Genomic DNA, 17,748 nt, shown 5'->3' with positions numbered 1-17,748 from the left:
AATGACCAGTTCATTAAAGGAGAGAATATCGACCACTATGTACGCAGGAGCGCCCAACGGGCATTTTAGCCCTTAGTAAAGAAGACAGATTCTGAATGGGCTCATTTCAAAGAAACAAAAAAAGAAAGAGGAGTTCAATTTTAAAAGATTGGACCATTTTAGTATGCATTCCTGCACATAATCAGTCAGTTGAGGGAAAGCACTGCTACAAATAGCTCAGTCAATTGTTGTTCCCATAACTGAATAGCTGAGGAGAGCAGTTTACAACTGACAGCCCTGAACCTTCTGACAATAGGGGTAGATGAAATGCTGACCGTAACCTTCACCACAAATATGTTTTCCAAATCAAGACGATGCAGTTCATTATCAAAAAAGCTCCGAACGGGTGTTGCTTTGTTTTAAATTCAAAACAAATCAACAGAGCCCACACATTTCGTGTGCATCTTCCAAAGTATTACATACCTTACTTAAATACTTTTCTTACTTCCGGGGAGCAATGGACAAATCAAACTTAAATGAATGCCGTAGGTGATTGCCCCCATGAAAATACGGCCACTGCATTACTTTTTGTCAGAGTTACATTAGCCCTGCAGGGGATGCAGCTGTGAGAAAGAGCAGATGCAAAAACAACCGGTGGTGCATTCAAGGTTCCTGCATTCACCAGTGTCGCCCTCATAGTGAAAAGACTGATTTTGTTGATAGTATATATTTGTCACAATTAACAAATGTTCAACAGATAAATGGCACATGTGATGCTGTGGTTTAGAATGAAAGGTCATTACGCAGCACAGTTTGTTTTGGTTGACTAACACAAAACAGAAGTAGCTTAGAGGACTGGTATATCCTGATAACAATGGCCTGGAAAATCTTGCCCTGTCATTTACCCCTTACACGGGCCTATATGCTAACTGAGAACACCACAAAAGGGTGAGTATTATGTCCTCCTGTCAAAAAATCTCCGGTAAATCTAGAACGACACAGAATTTTGCTGCATTATCAGTGCAAGACAACACCTTAAGAGGCAGAGCAGGTCCATTAAAGGCAAAGGTCGTGAAGGCAGGACAAGGATTCACTGGCTGTTTTTCAAAAGTTGGGCCTTGGCAAATCAACCATGCAAGGAAATCAGAACGCAGGCCACAAACATTTTTATGCTAGACGCTCAGAACAACTGTTTTTCAAGGTAAGCTTCTATAAGGCCTCATTTTATTGTATGATAGTTTCACTTAATTGGGATATATCCAGCATTAGACCTTAGTCCGAATTGGACTTAAACAAAAAATACAAGTTTTCACACCAGCTGTTTTTATACCAAAGTTTCTTTATCATTTCATTATAAGGCATAAGAATCACTCACTCAATTCTGATGTTTTAAGACTAAATCTAAACTAAGTAGAAAAAACATTTTGACCTCCAAATGTGATTTCAACAAAATAGATCTCTGTGTCTCATACACCAGTTTATATCAGAACTTCACTGATGTAAAATTTAAATGTATAGGAATCTCACCACAAAGCTAATTTATCTATTGCTATCTCCTACACGAACTGAAATATATGCAGAATTTGTGATTTTAGCTCACACTCTAAATCAAAGTCAGAGCATCCACCCTGACGTGCAGTACTCGCACAGTCGCCATCGTATGAATCTGGTTTATTGGCCTTGCCGTTTCCTGTAATTACTCTTATTACAGATTTAAAGCCCAAATAACAGATGAAAGAGGGATCAAACTCAGAGGCGCTGACGTAGTCCAAGTGTCAAAGGAAGAACAAAGACGATGGCAGGAAGCCTTTATGTAGTGCACCTCAATTATCGCTCACAGCGAGTCCTAACACATCGATTCATTTATTATAATGCACTAGATGATAAACAGACTCCACTTTAATACTCTAGCGCCAAGTGCGAGGGTGCCTGGGACATTTTTCAGTACTTTGACAAATACACAACCAATTTTAATTTTTCTAAAGACTTCGATACAAACCAGTCATTGCTGGTTGACAGAAGAATAAAATATATTAACAATGCTTAGACCTTTAATGGCAACTGAGCTTTCACATTACAATGTCAGGAATTCTGTCTGTTCAGATTGGCTCTGTAGAAGCCAATGTAGAGCACAATGATTGGGGAGGGGGCTGCCCATCTAGATAAGGCTCTCTTCACTCTGAGCAGGATTTATTTAGCGGGTGAAGATAAGGGCAGCAGGACTGGAGAACAGTGAATGGTTATGCAAGCCCAGAGCTGAGCACTAAGGTACAGGCCAAATGTCACCATCACACATATCACAGGCCAAGCTCCTATAAGGGAAATGTGTAATCCCAATGGTCCTATACTTCAGAGTGCTATGGCAGGTACAGAAACACAGCCAGTAAAAGGCTTGCATTGTGCATTCTGATGGAGCCTATTACTCATAGCCAAGCATGTTGGCTGCTTCATGCGTTAAATGTCCTGATTCACAGCCCTCAGAAACATGAGTCTTCAGTCCACATAATTTTGGTTTATGGGTAGAGAGCAGAGCCCACACCCAGCTACCTCAGAGCTGCCTGCTTGGGCTCAACTCTCCAGACATGCAGAATGGCTCTGGGACACACAGGGAACTCCAGGCCAGTCAAAGACAAGAGGTTATTTGATTAGCATGGAATTTTATTAAGCTGTGGGTGGAGTTGCATGGTGGCAGAGAGCGCCTCAGCAAAAGGCCTCCATTCATTGATCAGGGGCGATTGCAGAGAGGGGAAGAAAAAGAAAAAAAAACCGAACAACACCCTTGTGTGTGAGGCTGCCAGTGGGAACAGTCCCCACAGCTTTTTGCCATTAGAAATGCAGAGCATGTGCACCTCTAGGTGAGTTTAAGAGCCCCTTTTCTGCAACACGATGGGAGGTCAGTGCTAAGCAACTTTTTCTTTACTAAAGACCGCTATCTGTAGCACCCTGAACACAAACACTCTGGGATGTGTGGGTGGGGTTTTGGGACAAGCCCCTTTTCCTATAGGGCTTTCCTTACTTCATTTGTTTAGGACATTAGTCCACTCCTATATCATAAAGTCAAGAGGAATCAATCAAAGAGCCACGTGGCCACAAGAACTATTAGGATATACATAATGATATGGGAACTGTTTTTTTCTTGCCACTTCAGTGGTGTGCCCAAGGCGAAAAAAGTAGGTCAGACACGAAAACCCAAAACATAGGTTTTAAGTCAGTAACTGGAAATTCAGTCCGTCCGTCCCCCCAGCCGATTACCTACACTCATTTTGATTCTACCACAACAAGCATCTGAGCACAACCGCTCTCTTTAGTCACCAAGACGCAAATCCGTGCGAAAACACGCAGCACGGCTGTCACTGAACCTGAAACGCTCCTCATATCAACACACCCTCGACGTAACAACATCCCCTCACGATGAGTCAGTTTCTGGGACTGCTGTACGTAATAAAAACCAATAAAGGTGTTGCTCTAGGCTGAAGCACGTGGCAACAGCCGCCTTTCCTTTAAGATAGGAGTCATTTCGTGAGTTGTCACCCACAGGCAGGAAGCAGCCAGGAAAAACTCTAGCCAACAGGTGTACTGATGCAGCTGAAGCTCTGCAGGTTAGAACAGGCTTGAAGAGGGCCTATCACTTTATATGAAGCTGAAACAAACAACACATCTAACTGGTCACCTTTTAAATGCTCTAAGCTGCACACTGGTGACCAAAAATATATATATCACAATCGGTTTGCAGTGCAAGGCAGGAAACTCACCAGTTGATGGGTTTTAACTTGCCTAAAACAAAAACATTGTAACGAAGTGTGTGTGTCTCTGTGCCATCTGTCCAACTTATTAGTCATTACGTTACAATTATTCGTTATTTTTATTTTAAACTAGCAGAATACCACAGTTAAAGATTGTTATTTCCACCCTATTATAGTGTGCGTTTTTGCCTTCGATTTTGTAAAGTATCTGGAGGTGTTAAAAATAATTTCCTTTCCGAAAACCCCTAGTTTTTACATGCTAGTGCACAGGTGTTCAAGCTAACTAAATGTCCGTATATTCTGTGTCAGCAATTCTTCAGTGACAAGATGAAGTGTGCTGGTCTCAGAAAGAATTTCTGCTCCAAGGACTACACTGACCCCGAAATTGGCTGAATCGCTACGCCAGCCACTTTAGCCCGCTACTATGCTACAAACTTACCAGCAGACAATCCGTGTTTATTTCTGACTTTGGGTCTTTCAACATGGCATCGATCTTTTCAAATCGAGCCTCCATGGTATCCCCAGCAGACATTTTTGCTGCAAAACTCATTCCCGACGTTGAGTTATGAACAAAAACAGCCCAATGGCGAGTGGCTAGCTAGCTTTAGCAGCTAGCGATAGCTAGCTAGCTAGCCAAATGTCCCTTTCTTCTTCTGAACTTTCCGCCGCACTTCAAAGAAAACACATCGTTCTCCTGGAGCTTCCACACGCTTTAAGGTTGCATTGAACATGCAAAAGCCACATTTTCGGATTTGAAGTATGTGTCCCCGGTACGAGTGGCAAACAACTTTAGTGGCAAAGATAAATGCGGCGACAGATTAGTCAGCCTCCGTGGGATGCCGCTGAGGATAAGGGCTTAAAATGTTGGTGCATCCAAACAAAAGGCAGTTAAAACGTGAATGCACCGTCTCTCTGAAAAAAAGCACAATTTGTTGGAACGCTAGTCCTGTGTGGTTCCCATATCTATGCCAGGCCCCTGCAGAAAATGACAAACCAATCTGACAGCTCAAAAGTAGAAGTGGTGGGAAAAAAAACTTCTGCTTCTTCCAAATTTCGATGAGTGTAAAGACGGAGTCGTTACAACGTTTAAAGGCAGTCCATCCGTAGCGTTGCGTGCGCTGTCACTGAGCCTCGATTGCCTCCCCGTCCAAACTGCTTTATCCCTCAGATGGAATACAGACAGATTGGGTTTGATGTGTGTTACTTTTCAGAAAACAATCGCAGACGATGCCCGATTTTCTCCAACAGTCTCGCCAATATGTCCGCCTTCCTGTTCAAACACCCCTGAGAAGATACTTCAAATGTCAGGTACTGGGCATGCGCAAGTCTACATCACAAGCTGGAAGGCAACACGTTGCTGCTCCCAAACGTTAAAAAGTTGCCTAAACGTTATGATCTCACTGAAAATCTACCATCTGAGGAAGAATAAAGTTAAATTAAGTTTACAAATATTTATCTTTAATGTTGATATATAGAGATTCCATTTGGTTCTTTTTTTATTTTTTTAAAAATACTATTTTAGAAATACTGTTGGTTAGACTGTTAATAAAAAATAATGGTCACGACACAAACAGCAGAACCATTCATTCGAATATCCATAAGTACTATAAACACTGTATCTAAATGTTATGACAATATGACAATTAATAATAATAATAATAATAATAATAATAATAATAATAATAATAACAGCATATATTAGTAATACTTTTATTAATTGTGATGATTATATTATTACTAATCTATATTATTTGTTTTTTTGTTTGTTTTTTTAAATTCCTGATGTTATTTTTAAGTTAAAGCTGAGCTTTAACTAGCTTAATCTATTCTCCACTGGCTTACATTATGCGCAACAAAACCACACACTCTCAAAATTATTCTTTCATAACTAACATGTACAGTCAGTTATGAAAGTTTACATAGACTCATCTTGCCCATAACTGTCATGGCAATTTGGAACTTTTACTTATTTCTTTGGATGGTTCTTTTTCCAGGGTGCAATGGTTGAGCAGCATACATCTAAAGAAACACTTGGGTGCGCAAATGTGAATTTATTTTAGATTTTCTCTACTCCACACAGTGTCAAAAGTACATATACAGGCTCAAATATATACTTACACTCGGTTAAATCTTTTAATAAGTGGTGCTGAGGTTCAACAGTGTGTTAAAAGACATAATCTAGCCACCTGTAGCTCAGGTGGCTGAGCAGGTCAGCCACTAATCAGAAGGTCGGTGGTTCGATCCCAGGCTGCCTCCTGGCTGCATGCCAAATATCCTTGGGCTAACCCCAAGTTTACTAACCCCATGTTTGCCTACTGGTGGTGGTCAGAGGGCCCGGTGGCGCCTGTGTCCGGCAGCCTCGCCTCTGTCAGTGCGCCCCAGGGCAGCTGTGGCTACAATGTAACTTGCCATCGCCAGTGTGTGAATGGGTGAATGACTGAATGTAGTGTAAAGCGCTTTGGGGTCCTTAAGGACTAGAAAAGCGCTATACAAATGCAGGCCATAATCTGGGAAGGTCTCTTGGAGCTATTTCTAAACAACTGCAAACTCAGATCTGCAGTTCAAACCAAAATACTTAAGTGTAAGTTATTCTGATGTATCATCATTTTGGCTCGTCTTCCAGACTTTGGCTTTCACCCTTAGATGAGAGGAAATTGGTTAGGATGTCCAGGAACAACCAAAAGAGCCAAACAAGAACCACCAAGGCTACAGCCTGGAAAGTTTTGGAACACCAACAGTGAAGCTTTAGAAGTGTTACATTGGCATGAACTGAGAAGATGCTGACCAAGAAAGACCTTCAACACCTTCAAGCTTGACTGAAATTTGCAGCTGCCCACATGGGCAAGCCAAATGCTTTCTGGCAAAAAGTTTTATGCTCACACAAAACAAAGACTGGGATTTTTGGAAGAGTAAAGGTGGGGTTTTAAAACCTAAGAAACATATACCAGCTGTCAAACATGGTGGTAGTAGCATCATGCTTTGTGGCTGTTTTGCTGCCAGTGGCAGCAAAGGTTAAAATATCAATACTACATGCACATTACACAAAGTAGATTGAGTAGACAGAATTATGCCAATAGAATAGAAAATTCTAAATAGATTAAAAATTCTTTCTTTCCTAATGTTTCTAAGTAATTAAATATGTTTGTTGCACAACCATTCTATATGTCAATACAGGGTCTAGGAAGAGGTGCATTTTGTATCTAGCCTGTCCACGAGTTATTAATGCTCTCAGCCTATGGTCCGTGCACACATGCACTTTTCTCTCTGATTTACTGTCTGTTCATTTGTTTCCTGTAAATGCTGCACATTTTTAAAAGCGCATCTATTGCACAAGAATTGTTTGCTGTACTGCGTAATAACTTGAGTGCAATTACCTTCAATGTCATTTTTTTATTCTTGATGTCATACGACAGGGGGCGATGTTTTACAATTTATCGAGAGAGCTCACTTGTTTTCAAGAACTTGAATAAGCCCATTGAGCTTGACTTTATGACAAGGGGCGCAAAGTCAACATGTCGCGTACGTTTCGTATTCATATTCCTTTATATGACCAGAAGTATCTATCAAAGCTATGCAGCATTAAAGACCATGCTTTCGTACCCTCATGTATTAATGATTTGTACCTACAGAGGGATCTGACAGCATTTTGATCTGAAAACCAAAAGCAGGTTTTGGACAGTTTGCGCAATCACCATACAATCACCTAAAGGTGTAAGTATGCATGTTTAAAAAAAATGCAACTTAAACATAACCTTCATTTTCAGGTGTGTGTAGATGTCTGTTCGTGTTTCGGTGAGATTATTGACTCGTTCTTTTCGCTTTCTTGGCATGTTTATTCATTAGTCTTTCGTGCAAACTGTTTATTTTTCTTATTTCTGCGAATTAACCGAGCAAATATCATGCTGTCGACGCTATATTGTAACGTAAAGTTAGTAGTACCTAATATAGTTCTTACTGCACGTTTAAACTATAATTTAAAAAAAAACAAAAAAAACCCAAAAAACTACTTATACATGTCGTCGATTGTTATTATTCATTTACTAGCTTTGGACGACCTCTTTTGCCTTTTTCCTCCCATTTGATAAACAAACGATCACAAAGAACAACCTTAGCCGAACTTCCGCTGATTTGAACCAAACGGTACGTACTGTAGCTTCCTGACGTCACGTTGTTGCTTCGTCGGCTGTGATCAGCTGTGAGCAGCCGAGCGCCCAAAGCAGCAGCAACGTTGGTACTGGCGTCGGAACCGGAGAGCGCAAGTTTACACACGGACCCCAATCCCCATGGAAATGTGACTTGCTGCGTTACATATAAGGTAGGCTTGCGTTTGAATTGCGTTTTTTAGTTTTATTTCTTATTTTCCTCGAGGCCTTAATTTGTTTTGGTGCAGTATAATTGGCACAAACCAGCAAGCCTTCTAAATCGGGATGTCATTGATGCTCAGCTGTAAACGCTGGCTCTCTCTCTCTCTCTCTCTCTCTCTCTCTCTCTCTCTCTCTCTCTCTCTCTGTGTGTGTGTGTGTGTGTTTATATCTTTGTGGGAACCAAAAATTGGAAGTTTGCTATACTTGTGGGGAACAACAGCCCTTGGACCATAATCCTGGTCCTCACAAGTTGGAAGGTATTTTTTTGAGAGGTTTTAGTGACAGGGTTACAATTGGGTTATGGTTAGGTTTAGGGTAAGGGATATGGTTAGGCATTCATTTTTCATGGTTAGGATTAGGGTAAGGGGCTACGGTAAGCATTATGTCAATTAGATGTCCCCACAAGATGTGTGAGAGAGAGTGCAGCCAAGCTTTAACATGATCATTTTAGCAATCAGTCCATTTATCCACTGTGATTGCTTCAGTACTTGTTGGTAATTATTCATTGTTAGGAAAGTCATGCCGACTGTGCCTGGAGCCAGGTCACTAATACTTGTGCGTGTGTCTGCTGAATACTGTTACAGTTGCCTAAGGCTTGGTGTTGAAACAAGCTTCAGCAGCTTAGATAAAGTCATATCAGATAAGAGTGAGCAGCAGGTTTATTTGGAGCCTTTGCATATTACAACGTTCTTCCATCCACAGCACATTTGGCACTGCACCAGATGCATGGGGGTGCTTACAGTAGACGTTCTGCTTATTTTTTACTGCTTCACAGCAGGAACTTTACATGAGTACAGTATCACATGAGTAATCATTCATTTGTCAATTAGCTGGGTGGCCTGTCTTGCGTGGAGCACGCGCAGCCCTGTCAAAGAGGACAAGGAATGGAGGGGTCAGGGGGGCTCTGAGTGCTGACCATCTGGCCCTTGGGGGGCTGGTTTCCTCACTGGCTGCCTTTGTTCCTGGTGAACAATTGGGACTTAATCTTGGTGGAGATAACTAAGGCCCTATGACAGCATTCGTGCACTAGGACAGGTCTCTCTCTTTAGCCTTGAAGGAGATGTCTCTTTCTCATGTTGCTTTGTGAAGGCTCTGACTGGCTTGCTTTCAGTGACTGTTGCATCTTAACTTTTTAATCTGCAGTCTCAAGTAAAGCTTTAAAAATTTCTAAGCTGTTGTTTCATTAAACACCTGAAGGTTCCCTCCCTTTTTCATAAAAACATGCACATTGGATCGTTCAAAACTACAAATTAAGTAAGATGCACCTCATTTCTGTTCGCCTTCAAACGATGACCTATTTAAAATAATAACACATCTTATTTGGGCAGAGCATTAGCCGACCTTTTATTTCCTTACGATGCTGGTCTACCTTCCTTTTCTTCCCCATCTTCTCATCCATTGTTTTATTGTGTTGGAAACCTGTTGTGAGGCAAAGAGGTTTTCCAAAAATGCAGCATGACATTTCGCTTGTGAAAAAAAAAAAATTAACCAGGTTGTGGATAAATGACTATTTCACATCCATTCGTGCTCAGGCAATTGTCACCAGGGTAACAGATTGATTTATTTTCCTGTAATTATTCTCTCACTGTAATTTTTGGGGCTCTGCTTTTGGTGTTCATGTCGTGTTGTTTACTCAGTTGGCCTTGTGCCTTTCTCTTTTTTTCCTTCACAACGAAGATTCGTGTTCATTTGCTGTTATGACAAACCGGGCTCTGTCAGATCACTGAGGGTTGTATTAACTGTCATAACAAAAAGATTCAAACCGACTGACTATCCATTTAATCAGTAACACAGTGGATTCAGTTTCCATGGTGGCTTCAAGCAAATTTTATATACCGATCAGTGAAACTAAATCAGATCATCCATGATACCAGTTTTGAGATCACAAAAACACCTCCGGGGTAACCAGCAGATGCTTCTTTTGATCCTTTCTGAAGTACTTCTCAGTGAATGTGCCCTTTTCTGATCACGAGTGCAGATGGCACGAGGGACAAAATCCCAACTAGAGAGATCAGCGCTATTGTTTTCACACTTCTTCGGCTGCAGTGTGACAAGCCCCAGAAAACAGGTGGTCCTCAATATAGGCGCCATTCATCAAATTGCTGAGGCAGGAGTCATGACCCTCTATTCAGGTTTTATCCTCATATCCCGTGTTGTCAATACGATTGTGTCACCAAAACCTGTTCTGTCATCAAAAACGTAGTTCATTAAAATATCAGTGTTTCCATCAGTGCCACAGCAAGAAAAAGTAAGCACTAAAATTTGACTTGCTTACTTAAACAAAAGAGTGTAAATTTTGTCAGCAGAACATCCTAAAAATATAAAAAGTTAAAATATTCAGTATATAAAATGTGTGTTTTTACATTTATTTGTATTATTGAAATTATTACTGCATCTGCATTAATATCTCGGCAGCTTTACTGTTGCCGTTGTTTGAGGTTCAAGCTAATTGATATTGTTTTATATGTATTTTGTAGCTTTTTTAATTAAAGAAAAATTCAATTTAATGCATTTGTCTCACATATGTTGTTCTGTAGTGTGACTACAAGCTGGAAATGCAGTAAATTTCCATCCTTCCCTCCCTATAAAGAAGCATTATGTCCCACTTCTTGCAAACAGAGGTCAGGTCTCCTTGCTTACCTCTGATACCTGGTCCTCTTTTACTCCTGTTACCTTACAGGACATCAGTGCTCTGCTTGGTCGAATGAAACTGACCTCAAGCCACCTTGATGTACTTCCTCCACCATTTTTCATTAGTGTGTTTGACTCTATTGGCCCCTGTATTCTGGAAATAATTAATACTTCTCTTTATACTGGCTCAGTTCCCAGCTATTTTAAACAAGCTATTGTTGAACCAATATTAAAGAAACCAAATTTGGACCCATCTCTTCCAAGCAGTTACAGGCCAATATCAAAATTACCATTGGTGTCAAAGATCTTGGAAAAAACAGTTGCAGAACAACTTAACAACTTTTTGGAAAAGAACAATGTTCTGGACATTTTCCAGTCTGGTTTCCGCAAATTGCACTCTACTGAAACCGCTTTGCTTAAAGTGTCTAGTGACATTCTGATGGCAGCAGACTCTGGAGAGTACACCGTTCTGGTTATGTTGGATCTCAGCTCTGCTTTTGATACTGTTGATCACAACATCATGATAAATAGGCTGAAGGACTTGTTTGGGATTACTGGTGTTGTTTTAAAATGGTTTATGTCGTATCTATCTGAACGATACTTTACTGTCTGTATAAATCATGTGCTGTCGGAAACATCAGTTCTGCCTTCTGGGGTACCTCAAGGATCTGTTTTAGGTCCTATTCTCTTTTTGCTGTATATACTCCCTCTAGGCCACATTATCAGACGTTACAATAATATTTCTTATCATCTCTATGCTGATGACATTCAGTTGTACTGTTCTTTCAAAGCTTCTGAGTTGTATAAATTGTCTTGTTTAAATAATTGTCTGTCAGAAATCAAACAATGGTTAAATGACAATTTCCTTCAGTTAAATGCAGATAAAACAGAAACTTTGATTATTGCACCTGATCACATGCTCTCAGAAATTAGGCAGCATATCAGTTTTTTAGACCCTTCATTTCAGTCGAGTCTCAGAAACTTAGGTGTTATATTTGACAGTTCAATGTCTCTTGAGAAACATTCTAAACAACTTGTCCGGAACTGTTTTTATCATCTAAGAAACATTTCTAAACTCAGACTACTGGTGTCAAAGGCAGAACTTGAGATGATTATTCATGCTTTTATTTCTTCTCGTTTGGATTATTGTAACGGTCTTTTTACGTGTCTCAACAAATCAGCTCTGGATCACCTTCAGTCTGTACAGAATGCAGCGGCAAGACTTTTAACTGGTACAAATAAGAGGTCACACATTACTCCAGTGTTGGCTTCTCTTCATTGGTTGCCTGTAAATTTTAGGGTTCATTTTAAAATTTTAGTTGTAACTTTTAGAGCTCTGCACGGTGAAGCTCCCCAGTATATCTCTGACCTGTTGAAACCTCATGCTTCATCCCAAGCACTTAGGTCTTCAGGTCAGAGGCTACTGGTGGTCCCACGTACTAGGTTTAAAACACGTGGGGATCGGGCTTTTCAGGCACTGGCACCTAGGCTGTGGAACTCTCTGCCGTTGTCTTTACGCTGTCTAGACTCTACTGACTCCTTTAAAAAGCAGCTGAAGACATTTTTATACAAACGGGCTTTTAATTAATTTTAACTTGTATGTCTGATCTTATTGTAAAGCACTTTGTGATTTTTATCTGTGAAATGTGCTATATAAATAAATTTTACTTACTTTTTTTACTTACAAAAAAAAATGCTTGTTGGTAAATGCAAATAAATTACAGAGAAATCAAGGTTCACTTTCAGGAGAAGAAGATGTTTTCTGATTCCTAATGAGCTTTCTTTAGTGCTTTTTAGCGGTAACTGTATCTAATTTGACTGGCTAACCTTACCGTGTCACTGTATATCAAAGATTAACTGGCCCTTTTCAGCAAAACATGAAAATTTAAAGAGCATCTCAGCCATGATGTGCGAAGCCAAACATGATCCACATGGATGCTCGTAAACTTTTAGCCTGTCTTTTTGTTTATTTGTATTGGGGACCAAGAATGCCAGGAACACTGTGTTCACTTGTAATGTTGTGAGTCTAAATAAATGAAAGCAAATATTCAGACTACAGGGGCCACGTAAGGGCAGTATGTTTTTCTTTCTTCTGCAGAGAATCACATCTGTCTCCCATTCTATTCACTTAAAAAGCAGCAGAAAGAACAGTTCACCATGTGTTTTGAAGCTCTCATTCATCCGAGTGAATATTTAATATTTGGCATCTTGCTAATTTTAATTTTTCAATATCATCTCTGCGGAACCATGGAAACAGCAAACACTGTAGAAAGTGGTCCTCCATGTTTCCTTTTTAATGATTGTCTCTTGAAAAATGCAGCATGAAAAGAAGAAGAAGAGGAGAAGCACAAATAAGGTTTGAGAAGAGCTGGGGAGCCTCCAGAGGGGAAGAGATGGGAGAAAAGGGTGAAAAAAGAAGTGGGAGTGATGAAGCTAGAAACAAGGCAGCTGGATGCAGACAGAATATTACTTTTCTTTATCCAAACCTGACACTTGTTCCTGTTGGATTAGTTAAACGTGTAAAACCTGAGTGTGAAGAGGAATGATCAAAAATGTGAAACTGTATGTACTGTATGCTGGTGTATGACACGCCTGACAACTGGATCATTAAAGCCAATCTCACAAAGGCCTGTGCCCCTCCCCCGGCTGAATGGAGATGTCAAAGGTCTGTGACCTCTTCCATTTATGTGCATTGATCCCGCTACCGGGGAGGGCTTCCTCCTCTAAGCCTTCCACCATCAGCTGTTATGTCTTAGTTTCACCTGCAGGAAACTGAGCAATTATATCTGTTTTTTTTATTTACTTCAGTACACATTTCTTCTCTCTTTACCAACCATTCTCACTACAGTACATACACGTTAACAGAAATTAGTACATAGTACTTATTCAGAGCCAAACTTGGGATTTTATGGCAAAGGAGGGTTGTACGTATTCAGTATCACACTATAAGGTTTGATGAATAAAAAATTAAGTGGGCATCAAAATCCAGAGCAATTTCATTTAAAACTTAGGCTATGTCCACACGTACACGGGTATTTTTGAAAACGGAGATTTTCCGTTTTCGTTTTAAAAAATAATCCCGTCCACACATAAAGGCAGAAATGAAGGAAAACGCTGCTAGGAACATGCCAAAGCAGCAGGTGGCGATATATTCCTAACCGTGTAGAAATCTTGGCCAATCAGAAATCTAGAAGCCTCGGTGGGAAAAAGTAAACAAAGCTGGGGCATAGAAGCAGAACGGAGTGGTATGTGTGGAGGGACAGTAACTGTGTGTGTATATGTAAGCATTTAAACACTGCAGAGAGTACAATTAACAGTAACAGTATTGTAGAAATTCATTTCACCGAAACAATAACGTGGCGCACACTGTGACGTCAAAAAAGGCGCACATCTTTGACGCTGCGTTTTTCTCGTCCACACGTAAATGCAAAAACGAAGTTTTAGAAAATATCCACCCTGGCCGGAGTTTTTAAAAATCTCCGTTTTCAGTGACCGAAAACGCCGTTTACGTGTGGACGAAAGGTGCACAGGTGCAAAAGGTGTTTTCAAAAATACCCGGGTACGTGTGCGTTTCTGTTTGAAAACGCATTGTTTTCTCTCCGTTTTGGCCTCCCGTCCACGCTGAGACGGCGTTTTCCCCAAGGAAACACGCAGCGTTTTGAAAATGCTCTCGAAAACGTATACATTTCAAAACGGAGCTGTCCCGTCGCAGTGTGGACACTAGAAAACGCAGACTTTCTACTATGACATATTTTAATCATGTGATGCAGTCATGTGACCAATTAAACAAAGATAGCGGAGTGCATTATACCTCAGTTGTTTTGATTGCTCTCAATTTTGACAGCCCTAAAAACAGATTAATATCAGTTTGTACATGCTCCAGATAGCTTTTCTTCAAGTTCTTTAATTCTCATTCGCTTTTGCGCATGCGCAGTACTGGAACGTAAGCGTTTTTGGCCGTTTCAATGTGGACACACAACTCTGTGAAAACGACTGAAAACGCTAGTTTGGACGTAGCCTTAGGCTGAACTTAATTTAACGCACCCCTTAAATAAAATGCAGATAATTAACTGTTTAACGTTATCCCCTCAGCTGACCATGAATTTGTGCTTCTGGGTGAGAGTCTGCTTCACACCTCAGTGTTTACGGCCTGCTCAGGTGCAAAGGGGAAACGGAAACGCTGTAAGGATGAAATTCCTCTGAGCTGAAAGAATGCCCCCTTTCTTCTCTCTCTCTCAGTCCTAGAGTGATCTGGCTTTTTGTGATGGATGAAAGGAACTTCTATTCAAGAATGTAGGACATGTAAAATGTACAGGTGCAGCCAAAAACGCTGGGCTGAACATCCTGCTCTTTGTTGCAAAAGGAGATCTGTCATGCTAATCTTGGTGGTGTGTCTGTGTGTGTGTGTACATTTATGTACACACACACACAGAAGAGTAGAAGTGGTGTCTACTGTGGTTGTGTGGTGCTACACAACCACAGTAGACACCACTTCCTGTTGTCCTGTTATCTATGATTCTGACATTCAGGGAAGGCTCTTATCTGTCACTGCTGGATTTTGTGCTTGACTAACCAAATGACTTAGTGAACCTAATCCTTAGTTTATTTAAGCCTCCTGTTACCATGCTCATCCTCTATTCATACACTCCTTTTTGTGGTGCAGTTACAGAATATTATCATCCAGACTTTTGCGCTCTTTTCATCTGCACATGCACCCCCAGAAATGAATGAAAACGAGCTGGTTGTGCCCTCGAGTCAATCGCCAGGAAATGTTTTTGTGGCACAAAGTACAGACTCATGTCTACACTGTTCCTCTTTTTTTTTTTATAAGATCAATCTCTCAGATTTTTGTGGACTCCATTACAGCAATATGAACTCACGAAGCGCAAATTGTGCGTGTGTCTCCACTGAGAGCACTCAGTCATAATATATCCTCATTCTTGCCAGTGAAACCTCGAAAGCATTCAGCGGAGAATCCCTTCTTGCACAGCAGTGTTATGGAACAGTGTGTTCTCACAGGGTGTACTGCTGTATTCCCTGCCCATGCACAGATGCCAGCTCCAGCGGTACAGTACCTGCAGACAGAAATTTCAGCATGCAGCTACATGTTCGTTTTAAAGAGCACAGCATGTGCTGTGCCACAGTCTGAATCACAGCACAATACTGTGAAGGAACATTTACGGTTTTGCTTTCCGAATCTTCCAGATAAAATGATCTTATTGTGTTTTTGTTCATACCATCTTGAAGTAAGCCATTTAAGCAGTCTTGAAACAATATACTGGAGTGTTTCTAGTTTAAAGGGGCAATAAAGTAAGTGCTGGCGGCACAATCATGTGACTTTAAAAAAGGGAGAAAGGTTTAGTTTTGATGTCACTTGTTATAAATCTTTTTTTTTTCTTTTTTTATTTACTGCATCTTTACAGACCAGTTTTACTTGGGCAGGATTAGAAAAAGATTAGACATTTTCACAACATCAACACATTTGAAGGCTTCATTTCATCTAAAGGTAATGACATAAGCACATGCCTTTTCCCTAAGTTGCCTGAGTTATGACACTATTCTTCCAATTGGCCACATATTAAAATTTCCTGTCTAATAGTATGTTGGCCCAACTGCGTCCTGCTAAAATAGCATGGAAACATGATCTCTGGAGGTGCTTTTGGTGTCTGGCAAGGGACTTTGGCAGAAATCCACTCGGTAGGTTGTGGTCTGCGTTTAAGACGCTGATTGGTGAGCCACAGCTGAGCCCAGCATCCTTGTGCAACACTTTCAATTTTACTTGACAATGCATGAGGAGCTTCAGTTTCTTCCTTCTGAACAACTTTTTATTTTGTGGTCTTAAAGTACAGAACAACACTGTTTAAAAACTGCTTTTTTCCAGCAGCCATTAGTCAGATAAACATATCATAGCTTTGCTACATGTGTCTGTGTCTCTGCTGAAAATGTGAGTATGGATGACTCACTGCTGCAAAGTAAATCTACCTATGGGTACAAATAAAGTAACCTGAGCCTGAACCATTGCAATGAGATAAAAGAACAGCGGGTAGCTCTGCATGTTTGATTTGGCAGATTTTTTTGTTGTTGAATGTTCTTCCTGAGACAACCCCAAAAGGATTTGTATCTTCACCTGGAATCGAATCGAACCGATAAATTGAACTTTAGGCGAATGTCTAAAACACTATATTATGTCATAACTAAAGCAATTTCACTTCATCTGTCTGAATGTTCTGTTCACACAAGCAAGCAAAAGATTTGGGTTTTTTTTTAGCATTTACTGCTTTACATTTTGATTGGCATTGCAGTTTAGCTTTAAAATGTTCTTCTGATTACTCCCTCAGCTCTACCAAGCCCATTTAACACATACAGAAGTGGTCTGTTTTTGACCGCATGTCACATTTTATGTGACACGACAGCTATAATGGCATACAGCATTGCATATGATCATTAGTGTGTCTCTTAACTGCAGTGTTAATGGGTTTGGGTGTAGTGCTGTTTTCCCCCCTCAGGATGAGGAAATAAAACAATCAGAGTTAGTCTATAAAATGCAATCACCCCTAACGCATGTATCAGGAGAGAGCCGTCAGAGACAAAGGCCAGGGGTCGGGTGGTACTCTGAAAGCCACGCCCACTGCAACCGAGGCCCAAAAAGCAAATAAGATCGCTTAATATTAGCTGGCTCAAAATGTGAGCTTTTGCTATGTTAGCAAGCACTGTTATACGGCTAATGTTGTTTAAAATGCTTTAACTCGATTGACAGACGTTCAGTAGGCTAAAACTGACCTGTTAATATTTATGACCAAGAAAAAAAATCCAGCTTACTTCACATACACACACACACAGGCAGTGGGTTAGGTTGGTATAAATTTTTCCTCTTGAAGTCTCAATTTTTCAGTTTAGCATCCTAAAAGTTTTTTAGTTATTTGCCCGGGTTGTATTCAAGTGCTCTGCAACTTTCAGCCATTTGGTTTATTTTCAATTTATAACGAGAGGACGGAGTTGGCGACGATTACTTTCTGGATCAACAACAAAGG

General features: G+C 40.4%; 2 protein-coding genes across 9 annotated transcripts in view; one reads left to right on the top strand and one right to left on the bottom strand.

Moving 5' to 3' along the window:
- rock1 (Rho-associated, coiled-coil containing protein kinase 1) overlaps positions 1 to 5,078 on the bottom strand; it is a 32,327-nt gene extending 27,249 nt beyond the window's left edge. The window contains exon 1 of one of the 2 annotated variants that reach the window (XM_085139610.1): positions 4,162 to 5,078. In XM_085139610.1, the coding sequence (XP_084995736.1) occupies positions 4,162 to 4,272 (111 nt within the window). In that variant the 5' untranslated portion in view covers positions 4,273 to 5,078. The remainder of the gene's footprint in view (positions 1 to 4,161) is intronic. The other variant, XM_085139611.1, reaches the window with a different exon arrangement.
- A 2,166-nt stretch (positions 5,079 to 7,244) lies between these two features.
- The window catches only part of greb1l (GREB1 like retinoic acid receptor coactivator), a 46,604-nt gene continuing 36,100 nt past the window's right edge, over positions 7,245 to 17,748 (top strand). For 3 of the 7 annotated variants that reach the window (XM_085139606.1, XM_085139609.1, XM_085139607.1), the window contains exon 1: positions 7,727 to 8,037. The gene's annotated coding sequence lies outside the window, so the exon portion shown is untranslated. The other 4 variants (XM_085139608.1, XM_085139601.1, XM_085139604.1 and 1 more) reach the window with 3 other exon arrangements.

Source organism: Neolamprologus multifasciatus, chromosome 18 (assembly GCF_963576455.1).
Source record: "Neolamprologus multifasciatus chromosome 18, fNeoMul1.2, whole genome shotgun sequence".
NCBI lineage: Eukaryota > Metazoa > Chordata > Actinopteri > Cichliformes > Cichlidae > Neolamprologus > Neolamprologus multifasciatus.
This window is presented reverse-complemented; position numbering and strand designations above follow the sequence as displayed.